This window comes from Rhinichthys klamathensis, unplaced genomic scaffold (assembly GCF_029890125.1).
Source record: "Rhinichthys klamathensis goyatoka isolate OS25496 unplaced genomic scaffold, OSU_Roscu_1.1 h1tg000254l_1, whole genome shotgun sequence".
Lineage (NCBI taxonomy): Eukaryota > Metazoa > Chordata > Actinopteri > Cypriniformes > Leuciscidae > Rhinichthys > Rhinichthys klamathensis.
The window spans coordinates 2,626,808-2,641,412 of NW_026606776.1; the positions used below are offsets into that span (position 1 = coordinate 2,626,808).

General features: G+C 37.4%; 2 protein-coding genes and 2 non-coding genes across 4 annotated transcripts; 1 reads left to right on the forward strand and 3 right to left on the reverse strand.

Moving 5' to 3' along the window:
- The first annotated feature begins 255 nt into the window (after positions 1 to 255).
- On the forward strand, positions 256 to 3,560 carry tcf23 (transcription factor 23). The gene is made up of 3 exons (XM_056266960.1): positions 256 to 683; positions 1,444 to 1,722; positions 3,247 to 3,560. The coding sequence occupies exons 1-3, from the start codon at positions 435 to 437 to the stop codon at positions 3,352 to 3,354; spliced, it is 636 nt and encodes a 211-aa protein (XP_056122935.1). The 5' UTR covers positions 256 to 434; the 3' UTR covers positions 3,355 to 3,560.
- Positions 3,561 to 8,241: 4,681 nt separating this feature from the next.
- On the reverse strand, positions 8,242 to 14,601 carry nop58 (NOP58 ribonucleoprotein homolog (yeast)). The gene is made up of 15 exons (XM_056266934.1): positions 14,446 to 14,601; positions 13,797 to 13,873; positions 13,291 to 13,343; positions 12,891 to 13,015; positions 12,396 to 12,532; positions 12,121 to 12,185; positions 11,876 to 12,010; positions 11,045 to 11,190; positions 10,762 to 10,888; positions 10,289 to 10,587; positions 9,981 to 10,042; positions 9,224 to 9,372; positions 9,052 to 9,134; positions 8,779 to 8,868; positions 8,242 to 8,698 (listed from the first exon to the last, which is right to left on the reverse strand). Exons 1-15 carry the CDS (start codon positions 14,488 to 14,490, stop codon positions 8,648 to 8,650), a joined length of 1,644 nt encoding a protein of 547 aa, XP_056122909.1. The 5' UTR covers positions 14,491 to 14,601; the 3' UTR covers positions 8,242 to 8,647.
- LOC130101416 (small nucleolar RNA SNORD11B) lies at positions 10,166 to 10,250 on the reverse strand. Its single transcript, XR_008808988.1, has one exon. It is a non-coding gene; the product is annotated as a small nucleolar RNA SNORD11B (small nucleolar RNA).
- LOC130101415 (small nucleolar RNA SNORD11B) lies at positions 12,683 to 12,766 on the reverse strand. Its single transcript, XR_008808987.1, has one exon. It is a non-coding gene; the product is annotated as a small nucleolar RNA SNORD11B (small nucleolar RNA).
- Positions 14,602 to 14,605: the final 4 nt, after the last annotated feature.

The following is a 14,605-nucleotide window of genomic DNA, read 5'->3' on the forward strand; positions in this document are numbered from 1 at the left end:
TCAGCCAGTAGCAGTTAGACAGCAGATGTGATAATACCCATGTCCTTCTACATCACTGGTCTAGAGTAACAGCAATATCTCATGTTTAAATGTATCATCACGTCTCTTTATCCAGATATCCTTGACATACTAGTCCCATGCAGTCTGATCAACACCCATCACGTTGACAGCCGACACAGTAACTTTTCATTGTTTTAGGTCACGTCGCCCCAGCAGGCCGAGGGGTCAAGGTTGCGTCTGCTGTGGGTCCGCAGCTGCAAAAGGTCTCTCTGTTTTTCTCAAGACCCTCCGCTGCTGCCGACCTGCCTGGGGACACCATGCAACTCTCCTGAGTCTGCTCCCTTGGCAGTGAGCACCCGTGGGAGGCAGGGCGAGAGATAACGTACCGCTTGAAGATCCCCACATTACCTCACCAGATAAGGCAGAGGGAGGGGATGGAGCCGAGCGCAGTGGACATTGGGCCTTTGGGTGGAAGAGCCCCTTCACGCAGCTCGAGGGAGACACTAAAGTGCTGTCATTTAGAGACCGGTTCGGTGGCCTCGCCGCTGGTTCCCATGGCTGAGCGAGCGGTACGAGAGGATGTGGCACAGGAGCGGGGAGAGATGGGAGGAAAGAGTGTGAGGACGCACAGATGGACACAACCATGCGTAAAACAGGCAACGCATCGAGAGCCAAAGAAGTGGGTGAGTGAACGGAGTAGCGGATGGTTATAGCGCTCAAAGGGATTTAAAATCATTTGGTTATAAAGAGTAATGAGAAATCATCAGTTTGGTTTGTATTGTGTATTAACATGCACATCAAACGTCAATATCTTGACTTTTCACATAGTGTGACTGTTTTCAAAATTAGTCCCACAAATAGTTTAATGCAGAATGTTTGATTTTTTTAAATAGAAATTCGTAAATAAATATTAATAATTCAATTAATATATACAACAATAATATTATAAATTATAAATAAAACTATCAAATAAATATTAATTTTAATATTATTACAATATATGCTAAAAAAAATTGCTAACAATATAATCTGTGATGAAAAAGTTTGTCAAAAAAATCAAAATAGAAGCGTTTTTGTTAGTGGTTTCTTTTTGGACCCTATACTGTATAACAGATTTCAGACCCACTTTATGTTAGTTTCAACTACTAATATTTCAATTAATAATTAGAAACAATGCACTTATTGTGTTACCTATACATATATATACACAAAAAGCTTTTGAGGTGCATATATATATATATATATATATATAGGTACATGCACCTCAAAAGCATTTTGCAATACAACATGAAAACAATAAATAAGTACCTAACAACTGTTTTTTTTTTTCAAAGTACATAGAAGTTAAAGACACGGACAACTAATATAAAGTGGGACCTATACCCTCTAAAGACTCACAAAACATAACAAAAAGTTTCCCCTCATCCCTTTGGATTGTCTTAGGCAAAGTCTGGGCCGACAACTCCATCCAGGGCATATAAGAGCCAGAACTCTCCTGAGAATGCAGCGAGAGAGAGGAGTCGTGTTCGAAACCTCAGACAAGCCTTCCACAGCCTGCAGGCGGCTTTACCCTCCGTCCCTCCCGACACAAAACTCTCCAAGCTGGACGTGCTGGTCCTGGCCACCAACTACATCGCCCACTTGACCGAAACCCTGGACCAGGATGGGATGTTGGGGGACCATCCCATCCTGCAGAGAGCAGAGTACCTGCATCCTGTGAAGGTGAAACCTATCTATCTATCTATCTATCTATCTAGAGCAGTGGTTCTCAACCAGGGGGCTGCGGAACACTAAGGGGCCTCAACAAACTTCTAAGGGGTCTCAAGATGACTTAAAATTATTTATAATAAGGCGAAACAAGCATGAAATTATGAAAAATTCAAAATGCTAAAACCGCTAAAAATCAAGGCATTTCTTTTTTACAGTTTTTCTCAGTCGCTTTGGTACATTTCTCGAATCCTCCTTAAGATTGGCAAACAATTAAGTGCATTTCTCAAAACAATTCATACAAGCAGCATCACACAATGGATTACCTGCAATAGCCTGTAACTTTCTCAAACTCCTTAGTTCATCTCTCAACAGTATTTGTCAATGAACATATCAGTGCCATTAGAATGACAAGTTGTGTCATTGTTTACAATCAAAAATGCTTAGTCATGTTGTCAATATAACAGTGTATTCTGTCAGTATTTTCAGATGTAAACTATGGCTAAGATTTTGATGACAATGGTTAAAAAAAAGCTCAAGACTTTACAGCTGTATGGCATTTATAAATTTCAACAATACAAATTTACATATTACTCGTGGGATATTAATTGCAAGAGACTGGACAGGATTCACTGTTACAAAAATGACAGTCTCTCTCTCTCTCTATATAGATACACACACACACACACACATACTATGTGTACGTGTGTGGTAGTGTGTTACATTATGTCTCTTTAAAGTATATTTAATGTATAATGTCAAATGCAAGTGGACTACAGTAATATAGCATTACAGTAAGTATACAGTATTACAGTGAACATTGTCTGATTACATAACTGTTCTGCCTACAAACGTTTGAATGATTGAGGACACGGTTGTTCTCCCAACATTTGGCTGTACCTTTCGACCTGCCTCGGCCATAAGGTCATGATTGAGAACATGGTTTACTAGCAGCCCTTATCATTTTGCATTTAATGACTCTTGCAAGGAACTAATGCCTAGATATTTTGAGGAGTAAGACTCATCAAGAAAACATAGAGACATACAACATTCTATTATACAGAAAAGTGTAATATATTTTGATCAACGTGACATTAGCAATTGATAGGTAACAGCAGACATTTGTACATAATCAATAGCATTAATTTGTCCAAAAGAATGAGAAATTGCTTTTATGATGTCCACAAGATGATGTGGAGGTTGAACAAGTAGTTTTGAAAATTGCAGTTGTGGTCTGAGAAAAGCGACTTAGAAAAACTGTATTTGGTTATTTTTATAATGAAAATACATCCTTCTAGTTATGCCAAGCTCCAAAATATTTTATTGGGTAGAAATTGTGAGTGAGGGGAGGGCTCAAATATTGTTATGGACAATGGGTGGGCCTTGTAGACAAAAAGTCTTGAGATTATTTTACAGTTCCATATTGTGTAACATTCTTCCAGGTTTTTTAAGGATTTATTTGGATATTTTTGATTAACTAAGCCAATCTATAAGCATTCTGAAGGTATCCAAGTGATGTACTTGTATCCTCTTCAACAGAAATGGCCCATGCGTTCACTTCTCTACTGTGGGAACATAGGAGAGCGACTAGCGGGAGCTCAGATCAGTCAGGAGGGATCTTGCCCACCTAAGGTGAAAGCAGACTAATGGACTGAAATACTGAGAATTGTTGGACAGTTCCATTTTTTTGTGAATGGAAAATATAGATTTGAGCACAATTTTTTAAGTACGATCTCTTTTATCAGTTATGTTTCCACATTATTTACCTTTTATTTTGATAAATCACTATATAATTGTTTACCCCACATATATACTGTATAGTCAGTTGTTCACTTGTCCCAGTCTTCCATAGTAAGTGCATAACTGTCAACTAATTTGTATTCGTTTGTACAAACAAATTATCTGTGGTAATATCACATCAGTTTTAATTTTTCATTTTAGGATATCACTTGATTAGGGTGTGTTTAATTATGTAGAATATTTGTACTATTTGTTGGCGACTTTATTAAGTATTAAGTATTAATAATAGGAATACAAAAAAAATTAACAAGTATTTTACAAGAACACAAAAAAGTTAACATTATTAAAAATGTTAAGAGATAAAGTAAATAATTTAGGTCATGGGATAATATCCCATCATTTTGAACAACTTATATTGATTGTAGGGAAGAAAAGTTAGATAAGTATATTCCCATTCAAAGCTTAACTAAAAGTTAACAAATCGCTTTATCTCTGCAGGCTGCCCGTATCCTGAGTGTTTGGGTTTAATATGCATGTTTTGCGCTTGATAGTAATAAAATGAATGTCTTGATTAGTGGGAAGGGAGGATTGTTATAGGGAACATTTGGTAACCACACATGAGTGGACAACCCCCATGTCCTCTTAATCATGGGTAGCTCAGCAGATCGTTTAAAATTATTACAGGCAGTAAAACCCATTCAAGAATACTTTTCCCCTTCAAAAGTTACAGTGTTCTCTTACGGTATTTGCTCGGAAAACAAACCATTTACTGAGCACTTACTCTTAGGAATGAGGATGCACTGCCGTGTTTGGTATTGTGCAACTATAGCATTCTATAAAGCATGCATGTCTTTCAAGATAATATTCATCCAGGTTTGGACCTCTGTACGTTCTGCAGGTCATCATTACGTCATCATGTGGGCCACTGATCTGTATGACAGCTATTGTGAACAGATTGAGGTTGATTAGACTCTATGATTGTTAACTTTGACTTAGTTGAACCTTAAGTCCACTGCTTTACCCTCTTTTATTGATGAACAGGAAAATTCTAAATTCTTAATGAGGGAAATGAACACTTCCAGTCAAATGTTTGCACACACTGAATTTATGTCTCTCGTTATCTTAAAAACATTTTGGTCTAAGCTAATTCTTAAATGGTTGAAGTTTATTTGGGACCTCCTTCAATACTGTTTAACCCATGCATGGATAAAACATCTTCATGTTTCATTTTATTTCAAAACAAGAATAAAACGAATCTTTTATCAAAATAATGTGTTTCGAGGCGTTTGTTGCAATATAGATAGAAAATGTACTTCACTTTCATCAGTCACGTTGAATTTATGTTGTTATAAATAAAAAACACAATGACATAGAGAAGACAGACATGCAGAGTTATGGGTAGGGGTCAAAGGTCATCATCTATGGTGGTTTGCATGTAACTTCAGAACCTGAATGGTTAAAAATGTCTTCCTACTACACTAACATGCATCAGCATTTTTGTGGGTAACACATTACAAGTTACGTAATCTTAGATTACTAGATAGATTACTTCTTTCAAGTAACTATAAAGTAACGCTACTACAAATAAGTAACGCAAGTTACTTTGTTTTCCCATTGACTGACTTTGCATTTCCTTCAGCCTGAGGCTTATTCATTTCACTTTTTGTGCCAAAAATGTAACTTTTGTTATTAAAAAAACAAACAAGCAAGCCCAGCCCAGGTGAAAAAAAGTAACGCAAAAGTAACTTTCTATAAAAAGTAACTAGGTAACAGTTAGTTACTTTTTTGGGAGTAACGAAATATTGCAACACATTACTTTCCCCAACACTGTGCATCAGAGGGTTAAAAGCATCCCAGGATGCACCTCATAAAGCTGGTTGAGAAAATGTCCAGAGAATGCTGGAATCTAGACCAAGGCTGTTGACTTTGAAGAAAATTAAATATGAGACAGAATTTGTTTTTTATTGGTCACTACATAATTCCAGTTGTGTTATTTAATAGTTTTGATGACTGTACTAAAATGTGGGAAACAATATAATTATAATGTGGAATATAATAATAATGTGGAAATTTAACAAACTAATTCTGTGTTATTAAATACCCACATTATTATTATCTAGATAGATTCTATCTAATCTTATTTTACTTTTAATATCCTACAAGTATTAGTTATTTTTACAAAATGAATGGCATTTCTGGGAAGACACCGGTTAAAACATGTCAACCACCATATACGTGTGTTGTATTTTTGTGGTGTGGAACATACATGCCTATCCTCAATTATTCATATTCAGAGCTCCAGGTCTTTGGGCTCCCATCCATATGAAATGGTCAAGGCTAACTCTATAAATCTGTCTATGTTCCTGATAAAACCTTTTTCTCATGTTAATAGCCAAAATGGACCAGAGAGAACTGCGCTACTAAGGCAAGGGTTACGGAGCCAGAGAACGAGGGCAAACGTTTGCTGCGTTAGAATCTCTGCCACCGCAACTCGTTCTCACCATTTAAGGAGCGATCTCAGCAAGAAGCATTGAGGAAATTCTGGGATCTTTGGGGAAAACATGTCAACACTTAAAACGAAAGGCTCCAATTAGAGCCAAACGAGTATTACAGCCTGATACAATATTAGCTCTTTTTTAATGGTCTCCATTATTTTCTTGGATTTTCAAGAAAATAACCTTTGTGCTCATTCTCCAAAAACCCATGATGATTATAATGAAACATCAAGAACACCTTTAATATCCAAGGAAACATGTAAACTCAGCAAAGAAAGAAATGTGCCTTTTTCAGGATACTGTATTTTAAAGATAATTTTGCCCAAATAAGCTTTACAGATCTTTATTAAAAAGGGCTTAAACAATGTTTTTCATGCTTCTACAATGAACCATGACCGATTTTTGCACTTGCACCTGTGGAACAGTCCTTAAGAGACTAAGGCCTTTTCACCGACAGGGTTTAGATTAAGCCACGATTAGGCCTTATTGCCCTAATTTCAGGAACTTTTATATACTGGTGTGCATCCTGAGACAAAACAATGGCACTGACATGTTTTAAGATTTGTCTTATTTTAAGGTGTGTTGCTTTCAGTTGAAACAGCTTAAACATGCATTTTAGCCTGGGACTATAGGCTTAAGCTTGGTCTGTGAAACCGGGGGTAACAGTGTACAGGCGGTAGACAGTTAAAGTCCAGTTCCAATAACTTAGGACACTAAGGAGACCTTCCTACTGACTCTGAAAAACACCAGGGGAAAGAGGTCCAGGGTCCCTGATCACCTGTGTGAACATGCCATAGTCCTGCTGCAAGAGCCATGAGGACTGCACATGTGAACACAGCAATAAACTGCAATGTCCTTAATGTAAGACACCTAAGACAGTGCTACTGGGAGACAGCTGATCGTCCTTGCAGTGCCAAACCGTCTACCAGCCATATTCGAGAACTTGCAAGTGCCATGGTGGAAGAGTGGAGTACTGTACATCTCACATGCAAGAACTGGTGAATCTGCTAGTTTATGAGGACGATATGCACTGCAGTTATTTAAGCAGCTGCTGCCACAGATACTGACACTTTTAATATAGACCCCCCTTAGGGACTCGTCATTCCATTTCTGTTTGCCAAATGTTCAAACAAATATTTACAAAATAAGAAATTTGCTGGAAAAAAGCATTTGGCAGTGGGAGGCAATTTCTTTTATCTTATATATACACACACACACTTATAATTTATTTTGCCAAGTTCCGATCAGCGGTTCTCAGTCAGGGGGCCTCAAAACAAAAAGTTTTTTTTTTTTTTTTTTAAATAAGACAAAACTATTAAAGTACACCAAAATAAAATTCACTCCATCACTCAAAAAAATCTGCAAAAATAGGGCACAATGTACTGTTTTAATTTGAAGGAATTTTCCATATTTTTTGCAGGTGTTTTACCAGTATTTTGAATTTTATTCTGCATTGTCCATAAAAATTACAGATAATGTCTAAGTAATGAGCTGCGGGTCATTTTTCTGTTATTTTACAGATTTCCTACGGTGCATAAATTTCCCATTGTCTTCAGTTTCCAGCTAAGCAGAGCTCTAAAGCATTTTATAGGGTAAAAATAAGAGTATAAAATATGTATACGCATCTTCATCCTTATCCAGTAAATCATGAACAACTAGAAAAGTCATGGTGACTTTGGACAATGTGGAGCCTATGATTTAAAAGGTTGAGAATAACTGATCTAGATCTTGAGAGCCACTCACAATGTTCTTTAGCTTTTTGCCTACGAATATTAAAAATGCACTGCTTTCTCCTTAAGAACAGTGATTTACTGTATCTTGGCTCAGTGATATCCAGATTCTGTCACTTCCTCTCATGTTAGACAGATAATCAAAATAGCTGCTCTATCTCCTGCTCATTAGACCTAGTGCATGCTGATGGCTGGCTAAATTTATGCTGTATTTTGGCCAAGTTTCTTGACTTGGCCTGATCTTACTGGAACAAGGAAAGAGGAGGAAACACAGTGGAATGTAAAACACACACACACACACACAATAAAACATGAAATACTCCATCCTAAGATTTGGCTAAATGTCCTCATTGTCCAGAGTTTCATCTCCACTAAATTTGTAAGCAACATTTTTCTTCCTCTTTGGGAAGGAGATCATCCTGGAATCAAATACATTGGATTTGAATCTAAACATTTTTAAATAAAGTGCAGCATTACAGATTTTGAAAAGCAGTCCTTTGGTGAAAGTTCAATGGCCAATATCTTTCTAAAACTTGTATTTCAATCCAACAACAAAAAATGAGTCCACATGCTAGAAACACAGTATTTAATAATCTTGAGACACAAATGACTCAGTTTTACATGACAAAACTGACTCCTCGCAGAGATTTCTTTTATGTGACCCTGTTCTCACTTTAAACTAAAAACATTCACTTATAAAAGACAAACTGAACTGAATGATCCAGTACTATTCAACACAAGGAGCATTGAATCATAAATCTTATGAACTTTTCTCAATCAAGCTATATGGAGAGAAAATGTCCTATAATTAAAAATAATCAATTGCCTAAAAGAAAAGAAAACAGTCCGCTTGAACTGGTGAATGTGAACTGGGCCAGGCACAAAATAAAGGGATGTGACCATCATATGATGGCCAAAACTCTATAAAAGTAATTTTATATACAACAAAGTTCATGGAAAAGAAGTCCCATTCATCTATTCATCCTCTTCTTTAACCTTTTTCTTCTTTTTCTTCTTTTCTGTTGTCTGTAAAGGGAACAAATGTGTTTTAGGACTTACAGAAGTATAAAATATAACATGATTGTATTTGTCATCACGGCTCTTACCTCTTCTACTGGACTGACTGCTGCTTCTTCCAGCTCTTCCTTCGGCTCCTCCTCCGCTGCTCGTTTCTTTTCCTTTTTCTTTTTTGTCATCTATAAAGTAAATGCAGCAATAAGAAACTGCAAGATCTACTTAACACACATCATCAGTAAAATCCAGTCCGTAGATAAGCTAAACGAATTAAAAAAAATAATAATTCCATGTGGGAATATTAATGATTCAGAGAATTAAATGCACCGTCAACCAGAGATGAATTTATCATTCCACCCCCTCACCTCTGCTGGGGCGGCTGCAGTCGTCTCCTCCGCTTTCTTCTCCTTTTTCTTCTTCTTCTTTGGTGTCTCTGTTTCTGCTTCTCCTGTGATTAATATTCATTTTATGTTTATCTGCATTTAACAAGTGTCTGGAACACCAGTCATCTCAGTGTTCTGCTGTATGGATGTTTACCTTCTGCGGGGGCTTCCCGCTTTACTTTCTTGGCTTTAGCCTCTACTGGCTTCTCCTCCTCATCACCCTCCTCTACCTCTTCAATCTTCCTCTTCTTCGAGGTGGTGGGGAGTGTTGAGTCACCAGATGGGTCGTATACCTTTACATCACTGGCAGGAAGTAAAAAGAAGAGACTTAAATCCAGGGCTGTCACAATTTAAGCTTGGCTGGTGATTAAATGTCATACAAAAAATTGCAATAATTTTTTCTTTGAGTATCAGATGGTTAAAGCAGAATGATAATGAATAAATACTTTATACTAATACTATAAATAAGTTTAAAAACTATAAAATATTAACTATCAAGAAAGTACTCATTAAATCTTTGTAACAGCCAAAATTGTTCGGAGAGTGAATACACAAAACCCTGCCAGTGACTAAAAAAGGTGACAGGGATTTAAAATAATGACAAGCCTGTATAAATTCCTTGCAGAAATTTACAGATTTTTTTAATCAAATAAGAGTAAAAACAGTCATATGGCTTAATATTAAAGCAATTTGAAATAATTTAATATATTTTAAATTGCAACTTATTCCCATGATAAATGTTTTTTTTTTTTACTGAGCATTTATTTAATATAGAATTTAGTAACAACGTAAACGTCTTTAAAGCAACTATCAATTTATTGCATTCATGCTGAATGAATGTTTCTTTCAAAAAAAATAAAATAATAATAATTCTTACTGACCCAAAACAATGTGGATGAAGGAAAACTCACCTCTTGTGTTGATATTTATCAGCCCTTGCCAGAGCCTTGCCTGACCCGCTGATGCGTCTGATCTAGGTCAGAAAATAGACAACTAATTATCAAGGATTTATCATTCTGACTGCAAATGCAAATATTTACACTGAAACTTTAGCAGAGTGCTGTATAAAATAACAACATATAAAAGATTAAACAAAACCAAGCTCAGAAGAGATAGTGACTTAATGACCCACATGGTATTTTCAGGACTGTGACATAAAGTCATCCTCATCATTGCTTGTGACATGATTAAAGATCAAATGCATCCCATATCAACTAACCCCTTTCTCCTCCAGGTAGCGTAATCGGACTTCCAGCTTGGCTCTGTTTTCGATTCCCATCTCTGAATTGGTGTCTTCCCCCAGGGCGTCGTAACGGATGGCAAGGGACGTTTTAGCGGCCAGCATTCTGGAGATTTTACCCTTATTCTTGGCTGTGGTCTGCCCCACCAGAGAGGCGTGGTAGATGAGACCGTATTTGGGCGTATCCCGACGGGTTTTCAGAGCACGGAACAGAGCTTTCTCTGCCCCTAGAATCTGTACGGTGGACGCGGGGTGCTTGGCCAAGTTCAGCAGGGATCCTGATGAGTAAAACAAATCAAGTTTAAAAATATACATGTTATATTAGACACTGTGTAGAGGTTTAATCACAAGTAACTTAACCTGTCAACTGTCAAGTTAAGAGTCAAAGCTTTACTTCAGCATTTCATCTTGTGTGACCAGTGGCATCATGTTACAGACCAAAGAGTGCTCACCTGCATGGGATATGAGACGGGCTCCCACTAATTCTCCCACCATGACTGTCAGGTTGGGTGCAATCGCCATCATACGATTCTTCAGATAATCATACAGCTGTGTGCGATACTCTGATATTTCTATCACCTAGAGGTTGAGGGGGGGGAAATTCACAAGAGGTGACGAGTTTCCTTAAAGAATGAGATTTAATTTCCAGTTTACAACGGAACTAATCATGTAAACCATTTAAAGGCAACAAGGTGACAAACTATTTATACTAAACTTGTTTTTTGTTCAACAAACCTGATCGCACAGGTGCATGATGTTGGCAATGTCCTCTTCGGACACCTCCGTTCCCATGGAGATCTCTGCAGCTAGTTTAACCTCCGCCTCAATCTCCTCTGGAATAACCTCAGACAAGTCTGTTGTTGCCACATTTGTGCGAACACCTACATGGTGGAATTATGAATACATAGTATATCAAAATAGACAATTCTTGTTTTTTTTATGGAATAGGGCAGTATTTATTATAAAGGACTTTCTGAGCTACATCATTTTTAATTTCATGTGGGGTTTTGTTTGTAGTAAATATTTTTATTCAAAATAACTTCCACTCCCTCTTGCAGCGACATCTCTTCTCTTCACTGGCGTGAGGGCAGGTTAACCACTCACTCAAATGAGATCGACCAATAGCAAACCACAACCATATAAATCAATTACAGATGGACAAAATCCCACCTTGTGTTCTTGATCGAGAAGCTCTTTTACTTATATATACATCAAAATAGGGAAGAAAAAGACTAGCGCAACTTCCGTTTCATGCCAACTTTAAACATGTGAAATATTTATTTTATTCATATAATATTTAATTATTCCTCCCACAAAAAAAAAAAGTTAAAATTAAAAAAATGTTAAACCCTAAAACATTTAATTTGAATTAAACTTATTCTTTTAAGTTTATATAAGCTGTTTATTTCCAGGTTATTTTACATTTAATCTATGACTTTTAGACCTCAGTGTACATCACTGTTCATAAGGAAAACTGAAATTACGTTTTTCTTTCCAACAAAAGGAAGAGCATCTATAAGATGTAATCTAGACATCCTCATCAAATGCTTTCGAGTGTGTACTAACCAATCTTGCGGACAGTCTTGCAGTAAGCCAGGTTATCTGTGACGATCTTGCCAATCTCTGGGAAGTGCCAGCCGTACCATTCCCTGCAGCGCATGATGTAGTTATTGAGCTCCTTATCCAGATCATCCAGCAGAGCTGCAGAATATGGCAAGGTAAGAGTGAACCAGGGGTACAGCTGTTTAAAGCACTGCCATCTATACATGTGCTCAAGTATGTGCAAATATATAAACAAAAGTATTCCTTACAAATGGCTTGAACAATCATGGTGTCCACCTTGTCTGGGCTGAACTTCAGCTTGTAACGTGAAAGACTGAGGAAAGAAATAAAAAAAAACCCAGTCAATTGCTGTACTAAAGCATGAATGTTGAGATTGATGTAAATATCTGCTCAGAAAGTCTCAGTGGTAGTGACGAATGCTGATTAATATCCTCACAGAAGTCGGTCAGCAAAAATAATCATTGACGTGAACCAAGAATGGTTTAAATTGAGATTTATCATTGATTTTCAAGTGCAAACTAACCTGTGAGCCAAACCAAGAGACATGGCACTGATCTCTCTTGCAGAAAGACCTGTGATAAGCCCCTCCATCTGGTTTCTGATGCCCCTCATGAGCTCAGCCACAGCAGGGCTGTGCACACAGCTCAGGTTCAGCTTCTCCTGCAGGGGGCGGCAGAGAGTCTCAGCTATTTTGTTTTAATGAAGCTTAGTGCACCACAATATTGAAATTCCTGGAATGAAACCTACAATCTTTGCATTACCAGACCTGATGCTAAACCATAAACCTACCAAATGATTTTTCCAGGTATAAACAAGCTCAGATGAGGTAGTGACAAAAATGCCTCATGATTTTTCAGCAACATGACACAATGGTCATCATCATCACAGCTTGTAGTGTTTCATAGGGCAAATATCAGTAACATGATTTCATTTGGAATGCATATAGCAGAGCTGATTTAAAACCGCACTGGAATGTACTGACATTTCCCCCAAAAATTGTGGAAAACCCGCCATTTACCTTAATGACTCCTCCTAGCTTAGCATCAGTGATTGCCAGCTGCTCGTGAGCCTCTTTGGCCACAACTTTCTTGAGAACTTTTTTCAGACTTTTCCCCAATTTCCCCTCCACCATCGCCGTGGCCGCTGATACAGACATGAAAAAAAAAGAATTTTGAATGAGAGTTTTTCCTATTTTTATGTTGCCTTTAATTTTCAATCTCATATTTAGATTAAGATAAATAAAAGGAAATCTGTGGTCTCAGTGGTAGTGACGAACTACTGTTTGACGACCTCATGCTTGAGTCAGATACACAGATACATCATAGACACACAGCTGATGGACATTTAAACTGCTTTGCATATATGAATAAAGCTTATTAAGGACTACAGGTGTCAAAGTTTCAGTTCAGCATAGTTACCTGCAAGAGCTTCTGTTGTATCCTGGAATTTCTCAAAGTGCTTCAGTTTTACACTGAAAAACAAAAAGGTTGTTACTGAATGCACACTCAAGGAAAATGTGTGAAACATTCAAAGACTGGGAAACCGTGAGATAACAGATTTTTTCCCCCTTTCAACCAAGGAAATGCAGTGAGATTACCAATTTGTGGTTAATAAATAAGGATTTTGAATACATTTATGATTAACTGTCCAATAAAATATCTCAATCTAAATGCATCAAAAATATTTCTAAAGACTAATACTTCTATTAAGGGATAGTTTTCATTTTTGGGTGAACTATGCCTTTAATGCCCAAGCTTTTTCCAGTCCTTTTTACCATTTTAGAGTTCCCTGATATTTCCAGGTTTCCCATGAAAGTGGGAATGGTTAAGACATGTAGTTCTGCCATAAATAAATACTATATAAATCACAGGCATTTCAGTGACAAAACAACATGGACAAATCATATATTCTCAAAAGTACTCACACTTTGTTAGCTTTTTCTGGTGTTTCAAACTCCTTCCACAGGCTGTCCACCTGCTGGAGTTTCTGTTCATCCAGGACCTGCACAACAGAAGAATGTTTATTCTCACAACTGATGATTAAAATGTACTTACACAATCTCTGTCACGATTGAAATGCTTAAATTGCCTCAAAACCTAAAGTTCTCGACACGAGAGACCATGTGGACCCTTGCCCCAGTAAAAGCATGCCGCATTTAAAGTCTAAATAGCTTCTTAAAAGTCGTTTATGTATGTACAACAGCATTCTTCGGTGATGTACAATGTTGTGCATTAACGTTTTGCACTTCTGGTTGATTTGAAAATCGTCTAAACGCGACTAACAGTCAGTGAGCGAGTCCCGAAGACACAACGTGGCTATTCTGCAGTGCAGGCCACACGACACACGCTGAACCGTGACTTACTAGCCTCGCTTTACAAATTGGTTATGTATAGAGTTACAAAGAAAGATAGCACATGTATTCACGAAAATAGTAAGAATATTTAACTTCAGACTTTCCGAGACTCTGATGGCATTGCTAACTACGCCGGCTAGCTAACAGAAACCTCAAAATCTGACTACTAATGAAAAAAAAGTCACGATATCCATTTTCTCAACATAATGAATATGCTTACCTTGAATATGGCATAGCCGGCGGCAGTTTCAAATAACACTAACATTATGAAATAATTTTTCTAGCTCTAAAACAAGTTTATGGCTGCGCTCCCCACATTGAGAGCTTTCCGCTACCGCTACAAGGAGTCTCTCTCCACCACGAGGTGCACATGGGGACAG

Bases quoted from the DNA above. Each gene is read 5' to 3' on its own strand.
- tcf23 (XM_056266960.1), top strand. From the start codon at position 435: ATGGAGCCGAGCGCAGTGGACATTGGGCCTTTGGGTGGAAGAGCCCCT. The intron at 684-1,443 runs GTGAGTGAACGG...GGATTGTCTTAG, and splicing joins ATCGAGAGCCAAAGAAGTGG to GCAAAGTCTGGGCCGACAAC. The intron at 1,723-3,246 runs GTGAAACCTATC...CCTCTTCAACAG, and splicing joins AGTACCTGCATCCTGTGAAG to AAATGGCCCATGCGTTCACT.
- nop58 (XM_056266934.1), bottom strand. From the start codon at position 14,490: ATGTTAGTGTTATTTGAAACTGCCGCCGGCTATGCCATATTCAAG. The intron at 12,011-12,120 runs GTAAGGAATACT...CATATTCTGCAG, and splicing joins CATGATTGTTCAAGCCATTT to CTCTGCTGGATGATCTGGAT. The intron at 11,191-11,875 runs GTTAGTACACAC...TCCACCATGTAG, and splicing joins CAAGACTGTCCGCAAGATTG to GTGTTCGCACAAATGTGGCA.